Source organism: Zalophus californianus, chromosome 3 (genome assembly GCF_009762305.2).
Source record: "Zalophus californianus isolate mZalCal1 chromosome 3, mZalCal1.pri.v2, whole genome shotgun sequence".
Taxonomy (NCBI): Eukaryota; Metazoa; Chordata; class Mammalia; order Carnivora; family Otariidae; genus Zalophus; species Zalophus californianus.
In genome coordinates, this window is record NC_045597.1 from 141209139 (window position 1) to 141222138 (window position 13000).

The window sequence follows — 13000 nt, forward strand, 5'->3', positions numbered from 1 at the left end:
ATGCTATGAAATGTATAAACAAATGAAATGTTCATTCCTGGGTCCTAATGAATATTTTCATTATATGGGGCATTTTTACAATCAAAACGTTAAAAATTGGATATTTAAATATTTATACATGTTGTTAAGGTTAGAGCTGGGAAGAACTTGTAGATTTTGACATAGGTGTCCTCCTATCTCCTGAAGGGGGAGAACTGACCACTGGGACATGGAGGTCTATTTCAAGGTGCTGCAATTCGTGTTCACAGGATAAAGCAGTAGGAAACACAATCATACCTTTCCTGAACGTTAAATTTGCAAAATAACGCCCATTTATTATGTCAAAATTACATATATTGAGGGGATCGAAATATGTTCTCATGGGAAGAAAACAAAATACAAGTTCTAGAAAAGTGACTTTGTTTTATATATAAAGTACAGTAAGTAGCTAAGACAATTTAGAAATAAAAATATACTATAGTTCATCATGTTGATATACATTGTATTCCTTGGAAGAAATGAAGCCATCACCATCATGATCATTCTTCTTAAAAATATCTTCTAAAACTGCATTCTGATATGACTTGTCACGTGGCTTGTCATCTTTTTCAAATTCCCTTTTCAGGTAGTGATTTATCTAGAGGGCCAAAATAATGTCTTTAACAAAAAAGTACCCCAGTAAATTTTCAGTAACTTTAAGGAAATGTTTACATAAGAAAACTCAACTCTAAGGCTACTTATAATAAGTGATATAAAATTTTTAAAAACTGTTTGAGGTTTTATTCTTTTAACCTTTGAAGCAATTTTTCTGAGAAGAAACATCTTCAAATTAGCTTCGCCTGAGGTTATAGATGGTTAGTGGTACATACTCAAAGATTAACGTATGAACTGAATTTTGTTGAAACTGTTTTCCAATAATCTATACTGTCCACATAATGAAAGGAAAATCAAGAAAATCATTCTTAAAGATTTCTAATAGTGAATAAAACCCAAATTGGCATTTTTATAATCTCTAAAATTAATGCATATATTGTATTATCAATAAAATTCAACCATAGGTTTTGAAGTAAAATTTAATTTTCCTAATTTTTCTATGCTTCTATAATTCTCCTTCAAATCTACATAACTATGGCAATCTCTATAATAATAAGACCAAATAAAGAACAGGTATTAAGTACTCTTTCTCTGTGTAATATGACATTTCTACTAGCCGCATGGAACTACTAAGCACTTGACACGTGGCTAGGTCAAACAGAGATATGCTACTCTAAGGGTTAAACACACAACAAATTTTGAAGACAATAAAAAATAACTGATAATTTTTACAGTGATTTCATGTTGAAAGGGAAATATCTTAGGGCGCCTGGGTGGCTCAGTTGGTTAAGCAACTGCCTTTGGCTCAGGTCATGATCCTGGAGTCCCGGGATCGAGTCCCGCATCGGGCTCCCTGCTCAGCAGGGAGTCTGCTTCTCCCTCTGACCCTCTTCCCTCTCATGCTCTCTCTCATGCTCTCTCTCTCAAATAAATAAATAAAATCTTAAAAAAAAAAGGGAAATATCTTAGATATATTTAGTTAGACAAAACAGTATTAAAATTCATTTCACCTGTTTCTTTTTGCTTTTTAAGATGTGGCTACTAAAATTTTTAAATTATATATGTGACTCAATTCTCTTTCCATTGGAAAGTACTAATACATATAATAACTAAAGAAAGCAATGTGCAATAATCTGGAAATACTGTTCAGCAAGGCTGAGTATTTTAAGGCAAGAGTATTTCTGAAAGCTAAAGTTGAACTCTGAGAAGTTTTTAGCAGTATGTATCCCAACTCAGTCCATCATGAGTAGACTTTATTTTAGAATGATGAGTGGATCTTAATGAAGGATAGATCAACTGTTCTCAAGTGAGACTTCAGTCCTATTGAGGGAGATACATTTTTTCTTCCAGTTGAGCCTTAGCAATCCTATGTAGGTGAAAAGAATTTTAAAGAACCTCAAATATTCCTCAGTTTCTAAGTAAACAGATTTTCATAACCAATATTACTGACTCTCAGGACGTACTTTTCTAGTACACTGTAGTAGAGAGGTACAAAAAGGCAGCGGGTAAGAACATAACCTTAATTTTGCTGGCAATGAGTTCCACACTATTTCCACTTCATAATTTAAGAAAAATACTGTGTTCCTCTTCTCTCACCTTATACTAAGGAAATAAGTGACTCAATCTTTCTGATGATGAAGGGAGGTAGTTTTAGTTCATGTTTCAAATCTAGGCTTTGTCATGTACTTGCTGTGTGATCTTGGACAAATAATTTAACCTCTCTGGACCTCAATTTTGTCGTCTGTAAAAGGAGGGAAACAGTATCTCTTTGGTAGTATTGATGTGAGGATTAGAGTAATGTTTATAGATGTCAATGAAAGACAGTTATTATCATTCACGCATGTGAAAGTCACGCTTACCATCTAGTGATAATGCAGCTGATACCTAAGAGACATCTGGACAGACTGTTGCTAAGCAGGTCACTGAATTCTGGACTTTCTCTACCTTTATTTTCCAGAAAGAACTAAAGATCCCACAAGACCTACTGAAGAGTCTTCATACTGCAGAATGTGCCTCTTTGTGTTCATTTGGTAACGAATGGTCTGTGTGCACAGGCTGAGCTCTCGGGTGCTGTGTGAATTCATCTGCTGCTGTTTAAAACTCACGAGGAGTCAACGCAAAGTATGTACTGGCATGGATTTGCCACCCCTCTGATTGTCCTTCTACTTAAGGAACAGGGGATCGTTTCATTCACATATCCCTCTTCCACAGCTGAGCAACAAAGGAGCTTCAGGGGAAAGTCCTTACTAATATCCTGGAGGAGGAAGGAGAATCAGGGTGGGGGAAGGACTGGAGAGGGAGAGGAAAAAGAAACAGAGAAAGAGGGCTTACTTGTCTCTTGAAATCAATGACTCAGGTACCTTCTGTTCCTTAGGTGGTAGAGTCATGCATGTTAAACTGTCTCCAAACAAGAGGGGAGACAACTGGGTTATTCAATGTAAGCAAAAAGGGTATAGTAGGTGGGACTAAGTAAGGCACCAGCCTTCAACAGTACAAACATTAGCCCTGAAACATCTATGCTGGAAACTCCCCCGAAAGAGGCAGGGTAGGCCATGGTTAAGAGCAAAGTAGCAGGGGTGCCTGGGTAGTGCAGTCGGTTAAGCAGCCAACTCTTGGTTTTAGCTCAGGTCTTGTCTCAGGGTTGTGAGATCGAACTCTGTGTCAGGCTCCTTGCTCGGCACAGAGTCTGCTTGAGTTCCTCTCTCCCTCTGCCCCTCCTCTCTCTAAAGTAAATAAATAAATCTTAAAAAAAAAAAAAAGAAAGAAAGAAAGAGCAAAGTAGCAGAGCCAGACTGCTGGGTTGCAGTCTGATTTTGCCACTTAGAGTGGTGTGACCTTACGCCAGTTACTTAGTCTGGGCATCATTTCCCCCTTCTATAACATAGAGATAATGACGAGTGTCTATCTCATAAACTGTCACAAAGATTAAGTTAGTTCACATACTAATGTGCTTATAGTAGTACTTGGTACTGAGAAAGTACAAAAGAAAATGACTATTATTGTTCTGACATCTTTATTAATCCCTCAATTCATATATAAGAAAAACTGGAGGGACACCTGGGTGGCTCAGTCGGTTAAGCATCTGCCTTGGGCTCAGGTTATGATCCCAGGGTCCTGGGATTGAGTCCCACATTGGGCTCTCTGCTCAGGGGGAGTCTGCTTCTTCCTCTGCCTGCCGCTCCCCCTGCTTGTGCTTGCTCTCTCTGACAAACAAATGAATACAATCAAAGATTGTATTTATTTATTTTTACAGAGAGAGACACCGTGAGAGAGGGAACACAAGCAGGGAGAGTGGGAAAGGGAGAAGCAGGCTTTCCGCCAAACAGGGAGCCCGATGTGGAGCTTGATCCCAGGACTCCGGGATCATGACCTGAGCCGAAGGCAGGCGCTTAATGACTGAGCCACCCAGGCAACCCTAAATGAATACAATCTTAAAAAAAAAAAAAAAAAAAAGACTAACTGGAACGCAGAAGCTAGTTCGTGAACTCCTGGCTCCTGCTTACAACTTTCTAGTGCACACAATTCAAATTCTTGCTAGCTCTTTTCCTAATCTCATGTAATCCCCACAACCCTGTGAGGTAGAAATTATTTGCAGTGTTACAAATTCCTATGGTGCTGCTTGAAAAAGCTCTGTTCTTGTAGCCTAGAAGGTGGAAATGCCCTGTAGAGATTAGCTTGGTATTTTATTTTATTTATTTATTTATTTATTTATTTGACAGAGAGAGAGAGAGAGAGAGACAGCGAGAGAGGGAACACAAGCAGGGGGAGTGGGAGAGGGAGAAGCAGGCTTCCCGCTGAGCAGGGAGCCCGATGCGGGGCTCGATCCCAGAACCCTGGGATCATGACCTGAGCCAAAGGCAGACGCTTAACGACTGAGCCACCCAGGCACCCCTAGCTTCGTATTTTAATGACTCTCTGGCAGGGAGAAAGGCAACTGAACAGGATGACTCATTACAAGTTTTATATTGAAAAAGCACATTTTCTTCTTGGAGCTTAGATTTTTTAGTAACCAGCTCTATAAAAGCAAAGCAATCAGCCATGCTCAGCAGAACTAAAAAATAACAGATGTAACAGAGATGTATTTAAATTGTGATGAAAAAATTAGACTGTACACACAGAATTTGTTTGAATTACCTCTGTTTTAGAGAGTTGCCTGTCATTGTCCGTGTCTATCTGTTTAAATGTTTCAATGCTTCGTGGTCCTTTCGTCACAGCATAAAGTTCAATCTCAAAAATCAATGTTGCGTCAGGTGGAATCTTGCCTTCTGCTAAAGGTATAATTTTTAACAGTTTAACTTACATGAAGATAATGTTCAAATATTTATTCACAAACAGCCATTATAACATTATGATTATATTATTTCATATTTATAAAAACTGCTTACCAAGCACTTTTAAGAAATTTTTTTTCCATGTTTTTAAACCAAATCAGTTTTAAGGACCTCATGGGCCATTATTCCCTGATTGAATTAAAATAAATACAACTCAGGAAATTTTTATTAATATGCCCCATTATTATACAGAAGAGAGCTAGTGCAGAGAAGAAATGCAGGGGCAGAAAAATTTCAAAGTGTGTATCAGTAATCTTTTAAAAAATGATATTGTATAGTTATTTGGAAGCATGAAGAAAATGTTTCAATATGTCTTTCAAATCCTTTGTAGACAGTAAAAAATAAGTGCAATGACAGAATAACAGTAACAATTTTATAAAATCTCTAATCACAATAAAAAGTTTAAGTATTAAGTTGAACAGTCCTCTTGAATAAAGTTAACCTATTCACTCATCTGTGACATCACGTCACAGATGATCTTAGCAAGCTCTGGGCTATTTCAGATGACCATTTCATAAAAATAACCTGTAGAAATGATGTGCTAAGAGGCAGGGGTTAGTCTGTGTCACCAATATTGCTCAGAGTCTCCCAGAGTCTTGTCCATTATAGGCACTCAAATATTTGTTGAATGAATGCCCCTATGGCTTATTTTTAAAATGGCTGCTTGTTCTCTGAAGGAAACAGTAATTTCTTTAATGAAAGTCGAGAATTCTTGCTAAAGTTTTTATATAACCCAAAGAGAAAAGAGCTTGAAAGTTATAGCCAAAAGGAGAACTGGATCAGTCATCTCCAAAGCCAGGACACAGAAAAATCTACTCATGCATCCCATGACTAATGAAGTTCCAAGCTATGTCACCACCTATTACCTGACTTTAGAATAAAAAAAGGTGGAGATGAATTCAACAATCATTTTTACAAAATCCATTCCTATTCTGTCCAGTTACAATATCCTTACGACAGGGAAATAACTAATGATATAGTTAACACTATATGTTTTGTCAAAACACAAATTCAAATTTCTTAAGAAAAAATATTACACGTACATATGAAGTTTCTGAATAATTGTACTGTAAATACAGAAAATATTGCCAATTAGGTTTTGTCTTACAAAGAAATTAAAGCATAAAAAGGAGAAAACCGTGAATTTGCTATAGAATTACTTGTATTTAGAGAAGATCAAAGACATAGGAGTTAATGTAAAGAATCTATACATACCACGTGTACTGTTAATTAAAGCACTAAAAAGTCACATGCATTTCAAGTCATGCAGGGTGCTCTGTCATATGAAGCAAGGATACTGCACAGAGGAAAGCCTTCTTCAAGTACTGCCTAAAATAAAGTTATAGCTCATGTTAGGTCTCAATAACAACTTATTTAAAGAAGCTTATTTGACAAGAAGTGGTTTGTAAGCATTATGTATGGTCTCCACTGCAGTTTTTACGTAAGCTAATCCTACCTGTTGTAATGCAGGTAAACCAGCAATTAAGTATGTTCCAAAGAGCATACTTCTGTTGGGCCACAGTTTCCTTATGTGTAAAACAAAAGTGCTGGCAGTGTTACTAATGAGATTCATCATTTTTATGTTTACTGGGGACACCTCAAACTGAATACGAACTACCTTCTTCAAAGTTAAACTTGTACCTCTCTGCAGCAAGGGTCTGGTTTATTAATAGCTTGGGCAGCCTGGGTAGTCATTCATAGCTAAGCATAAACTAGTTTACAAAAAGGATCACTAAGTGGTCATTTGCTATAGGGAAAGGGGGCCTGATAGAATGGATGAGCACATATTGATGAGGGATGTGGTTAAAATGAGATTAAAATGTCTAAAAGGCAAACTTTGCCTGTATCAGCTTGCCTGGAATCGGCCTCAACTCATGACAATATTTTTGGGCAAGTTTTGCATTCAATTTAATTTATCTTCAGTTTTTTTTTCTCTCCCTCTCCCAGATCCCTCTACAACTAAAAATAGGATATACAAATTATGGTTCCATGGAAGCTATTTTGATGAGACCAAATGACTGGCCAAAAGCATTGAGAATGAAGCTGTAGTTACCTGGAACTGTCTCTTTAGGAGTTTTCAGTCTGATTGGGTCTGCCTTGTGCCACTAACCTCCCTGCAATCCAGTTTGGGGCAGGGATCCCCTGCTCTTGCTGGAAAGAACAGGTGAGGGGATCGCTACTATTAATGAGTTAACAAAACAGCCTCAAAGAAAGTGTGCCATTCAACGAAATATTTGGGAGTTAGGACAGTATCTCATCGTAGAAAACTAATCTTTAATGACTTTAATTATATACTAAATATTTCAAATAGGTGGAGTTAGCAAGGATTCTAAATATTATGAGGAGGGAATGATTCTTTATAGTCTTCACACAGCAACAGTGAGCAAGGACCTAATTGAGAATGCAAAGTAAAAACCATCCCTCTGCCAGGCTGACCATTTTTCCCCTTTTAAAAACTTTCCCTCTTTATTCAGCTCCATTTTTAATTTTGGCAATTTAAAAAATTTTTAACTTTAGAAAAATTGATACATGCACATGGCAAAAAATTTAAACAGTACAAAATATTAGAGAGTGAGAAGAAATCTCCTTACTCTTGGCCCTCAGGTTTCCTTCTCAGGAACACTTAGTGTCATCAGACGACTGCGTATCCTTCCACATATAAGCTGTGTAGATTCATGATGCACATGTGAAATTCCCCCCCTCACATGTAAGATCTTTGAGGATAGGAAATGGTTTCTTCTTTGGACATTGGCTTATGCTCAAGGCCTGGAACAGGACCTGGCACTGATGCACAATAAATACTTCCTGCATGAATACATTCTATACCACTTTATTTATTATTTGAGAGAGAGAGAGAGAGAGAATGAGCATGGGCGGGGGAGGGGTGGGGAGGGGCAGAGGGGGAGGGAGAAGCAGGCTCCCCACAGAGCAGGGAGCCCGATGTGGGGCTTGATCCCAGGACCCTGGGATCACGACCTGAGCAGAAGGCAGACGCTTAACCGACTGAGCCACCCAGGCGCCCCATCCCACTTTATTTTTAACAAATTAATACATATGGCTCTATAGCATTCTTTTTATTGGCTGCACCATAATCCATTGTATAGCTATATCATATTTAACTAATTCCCTGTTGATGGATACTCAGGCAGTTTCCAGTTTTTTGCTACCAAAAAAAAGTCCGTAATGAATATTCTTTTATATGTACCTGTGTGTACATTCCTGTAACTGGAACTACTGGGTCAGAGGATATGTGCTTTTAAATCTTTTTTTTTCTTTTAAAGATTTATTTATTTGACAGAGAGAGACACAGCGAGAGAGGGAACCCAAGCAGGGAGAGTGGGAGAGGGAGAAGCAGGCTTCCCACGGAGCAGGGAGCCCGATGCGGGGCTCGATCCCAGGACCCTGGGATCATGACCTGAGCCTAAGTCAGAGGCTTAACGACTGAGCCACCCAGGCGCCCCTGTGCTTTTAAATCTTGATAGAAATTGTTAGAAAGGTCGAGTGACTTACATTCCCAGCGATAATGCATGAGAACGCTGGTTTTCTATACCTGTGCTAACTTTTATGCCTTTGACAATCTGATGAGTGAAAATGGTGTCTCATTTTGTTTTGATTTCCCTTCATTTATTAGTGAAACTAAATATTCCCATAGATTTAGAGGTCATTTGTATTTTTTTTTGTTAGTGGGCTACTTGCCTATTTCTATGGCTAGGTCATTTTTATTACTGGTTAGTGAGTCTTCACAGTAGTCGCAAAAATTTTCCCCATTTATCTGCTTTACCTAGGTTCTCAGATCTTACAGTAGGATTTTAAAAATAGGTAAGATATTGAAAGAAGCACTTCATTTCTTCCACATTTCAAGGCTGCTCCTGATTTTGGGGATTAGTGACTGACAGCTTTTTATTTTTTTTAAAGATTTTATTTATTTGAGAGAATGAGAATGAGAGAGAGAGAGAGAGAGAGAGAGAGAGAGCACATGGGGGGGGAGGGTCAGAGGGAGAAGCAGACTCCCCGCAGAGCAGGGAGCCTGACGCAGGACTCGATCCCGGGACTCCAGGATCATGACCTGAGCCGAAGGCAGTCGCTTAACCGACTGAGCCACCCAGGCGCCCTGACAGCTTTTTATATTCAGATCCTCTTTTTACTATGTTCCAGTGCTGTCTTTTTACTCTAAGATCATATGTTTCAGTTTCACAAGTCTTATGAATTTGACTTTTGTACTGCTTACCTAAGGTATATACTAGACATTTATGTAATAATTAATAAAATAATATGTACTAAAACAAAAAAAAAATGACTAAGGTAGAGCTTATAGAATATACAGGATCTTTATGAGTACTGCCACTATATGAGGGAAAGAACTCTGGCCAGAGAGCTATCTTCCAACGATGTCTTATTTTCTTTATACGTAAAAGGTGGGGACCGTGCTGGACTGGACTAGATACAGCTAGTTTATTGGGCCCTATGATTCTGTAACTATTTCCTCTGTGGTTTTTTATTTTATTTGGTTGTTTTTAGTGATTCAAAAATTTTTAATTGTGGGAAATACATGTAATATAAAATTTACCACTGTAACCATTTTAACTGTACAGTTCAATATATTCACATTGCTGTGCAACCGATCTCCAGAACTATTTCATCTTGGAGAGCTGAAACTCTATACCCATTAAACTACTTCTCCTATTCCACCCTCTCCCCAGCACCTTGGCAACCACTCTCCTTTGAATTTGACTATTCCACATACCTCATACGAGTGAAATCATACAGTGTGTTTTTTTGTGATTGGGCACTTAGTCTAATGTACTCAAGGTTCATCCATGTCGTAGCATGTAGAATAATTTCCTTCCTTTTTAAGGCTGAATAATATTCTATTTTATGTGTATATGTGTTGTTTATCCACTTATCTGTCAATGGACACTTGGGTTATTTCCTCTTCTTGGGCTATTCATGAATGGTCCTGCTAGTCACATGAGTATACAAATATTTGAGACCCTGCTTTCAATTCTTTTGGATATATACCCAAAGCTATGACTTATTTTTAAATGTAACTTAGAGATATAATATTAAAACACCTTACCATAGCCTTCCTTTCCATATGCAAATGAAGGGGGTATAATCACTTTCCGCTTCTCTCCAGGGCACATATCCATCATCGCAAGGTCTAGGCCTTTTATGACTTGCCCAACACCAAGAACAAACCATTTGGGGTGGCCTTCATTTTGTGTCCGGCTATAATAAAAAACAACACTTAGGTAAGCTGATTTTAAGAAAAATAAAATCAAACTTTAAAATAAACCTGGACAGGACATGTGGGTGGCTCAGTCAGTTAAGCGTCTGCCTTCTGCTCAGGTCATGATTCCAGGGTCCTGGGATTAAGCCTCACATTGGGCTCCTTGCTCAGCGGGGAGCCTGCTTCTCCCTCTGCCTGCAGCTCCCCCTGCTTGTGCTCTTTCTCTCTCTCTCTCTCTGACAAATAAATAAATACATAATCTTAAAAAAATACATCTGGACGTGAGGTTATAATTTAAAATTGGAGTCTTCTCTCTTTTCCCATATTAATATTCGTTCTGAACCCCCTAGTGGGATGTTTGGCTCAAACTTCTTTCATAATAGCCAGAAAGAAGTATGATTTGCCCAAAGCTAGTCATTAGGAGTCATGTCATTATCTTTTTTATTGCCATCTTGCAAAAACTATTCAATAGTTACCTTTTTAATGGGTCTCCGGCCTCTAACTAGCTGCATGGCTTGTCCAAATAACTCATTTAATCTTTCTGAGTTTGTTCTAAAAAAATGATGGTGCAGGTTTAGCCTCAAAAAGTCATTTGAACAATAATTAAAATTTGTATCTTTTCTTATTAAATTTATTTATTTTCTTCCAAATCGAAAGAACTGACTTTCCCCAATCCTATCTTTATAGGGTAATAGCACCAACGAGGAAAAGCCATTCTTCCTCCGAGTAATAAACGATCAATTAAATCAGAGCAGGCAGTGGTGAGATGAGGGGGGGGGGGGGGGATGAGAGAACACAGGGCCCAGAAGACACCAGTGAAAGTTATCGTTGTCCTGGTTTTTGGATACAGTTGGAAAGTGGCCCTCAGTCTGTAAATATCATGCTTCTGAAGGCCAGATAAAATCTCTTAAAGTACCCTACCTAATCCTCTGTAAAGAGACTCCAACAAATGGCTAAAAAAAATGCTGAGAACATCCTTACAGACAGTATGACTTACTTTCTATGGATCCCAAGGGTGGTGGCGGTGGTCGGGGTGCGTTTGTATGTAGTGTATTTCCGACAATCTCTTGGGTCAACATTTTTAATAATTTAAAAAGTAATAGTTCAATAGGGAACTACTGCATATCAGTAGGAATGCCCCCCCCCCCCCACCCCCAGGAATAAAAGTCTCAACTCTTACTGTTAAATAACAAGAACAAACCAATTAACCAACCACTTAGCTTCTGGTTGGTAGAGGGAGCCTAGATTTCATGCATTAACTGGACACCGGGGCAATTCACAGCATTTCCTACCTGCAGTAGAATTTCGAACCGTCTTTAGCCAAGAAGCCGTCGTAATGGGCATTTAGCAGGTCTCCCTTCTTGCTTGTCTTAGAACAGTTTTCTGGACGATGCAAAACTTCGATTTTCACTTCCTCTGAGCTCTCCTCTTCCTTTTGTCCCTGAGCAGTAAAAATGCCCCATACATAAAAGAAAACGATTAATCTTAATAGAAACTGCATGATTCCTGAAGTTGGCCTCAGATGACACGGCGTTCCTTGACGCGTGTCAGTTGTGCCCAGCCGCTGTGAAAGCAGTTGAGTTCCGACGCGTGGCAGGCATTGTTCCACGTCACAAAGGGCCGGGGGCGGGGCGTTCTATGGCCCCGCCCCCTTCCGGCTCAGCGCTCCGCCACAGAATTTTCGTCTGTCCGCCCGGGTTCTGTCCCTCTAGCACCCGGCGCTTTGGATGGCTGTCATCAGTCGCTAAGGCAGTACGGAACACTTGCACCGCTTCTCGTTAAATCCGCATATTTTACAGAAGGTTTCCTCAGGGTTCGCTAGTAATGATCGCGTTTCCTAAAATGAAACCGGCAAAAAGAATTAAACGGCCTGGAGGTGGGATGTTGTAGTCAAGAGAATACGGCTGTCATTTCTGGGCGTAAAAGGTTTCTCCTCAGACCCCTAGAGCACTGGCGGGCATCGGGGGAGGCATTCTGCTTCTGGGGTGTCCTTGAAAGCACCTTCTCGGGGTGGAGTCATGCATTAAGAGGTTCCAGGCTAAGCCACACACAATCTGGCGGCCACCTGGTCACGAGTAAACACAGGTGCTGCCGCTCCTCGCCCCTTTAAAGGCGTTTCCCACCAGCCAACTCCAGAGATTTAGGACCTGCTGCTGGTTTGTGTTTCTCTCCCCCCACCCCTCGGGGCCGCCCTCGATTTGAGGGCCCATGGGAGTTGGGGGAAAACTTGACGGTGTTCCCTCTCTTACCAGCTCTGCGAGATTGGTAACCATCCACTGTGCGCAGATGAGAAAATGCAGTTATTTGAGTATTGGGCCTTTTGTTCCAATCTCACAGCTAATGCGCAGCAGGGATTTGACCAAATTTGACACAGAACCAGCCTTTACCCCACCCAACATTTTAGTATGAAAAACTTTCAAACATACAGAAAAACTGAATTTTATTACTCCGTCACCGCGGCCTTCTAGCCATCACTTGGATTCTATCATTAACATGAAACTATATTCGACTTATTACACAACCTCTCTACCCATTCACCAGTTCACCTGATTTCCCAGTGAATACCCAAAGACTTTCTACCCAAATCAGAAAAGCTTCAGCGCAGGCCTGGATTAGGTTCTGGGAAGAGAGTTCGTTCTACCTCGTCTACCTCGGCTATGCTAAGCAAAACCGCAGCACTGGGCCTGCTTCGCTTAAAGCCTGCGGCATTTCATAAATCTGAATTATTGTCATGTAAGATGATCATTTCCAAACAGGATTTCTTAAAATCATAAAAGCTAGGGGAAAGCCCTTATTTCTAGAATAAAATAAATTCCAGAGTTTGGTTCCATGTTTTATATTCTAAATGAAGTAGTCGCTATCTAAG

The 13000-nt window shown here is 39.6% G+C and overlaps 1 protein-coding gene across 2 annotated transcripts; it reads right to left on the bottom strand.

The window, feature by feature from the left end:
• Positions 1-280: 280 nt before the first annotated feature.
• On the bottom strand, positions 281-12943 carry FKBP7 (FKBP prolyl isomerase 7). Of its 2 annotated transcripts, none has more exons than XM_027590499.2 (4): positions 11427-12943; positions 9982-10133; positions 4708-4838; positions 281-616 (listed from the first exon to the last, which is right to left on the bottom strand). In XM_027590499.2, exons 1-4 carry the CDS (start codon positions 11633-11635, stop codon positions 455-457), a joined length of 654 nt encoding a protein of 217 aa, XP_027446300.1. In that variant the 5' UTR covers positions 11636-12943; the 3' UTR covers positions 281-454. The 2 variants fall into 2 exon arrangements, with proteins under 2 accessions (XP_027446300.1, XP_027446299.1); XM_027590498.2 differs by having other exon boundaries at positions 4708-4841; positions 11427-12935.
• Positions 12944-13000: the final 57 nt, after the last annotated feature.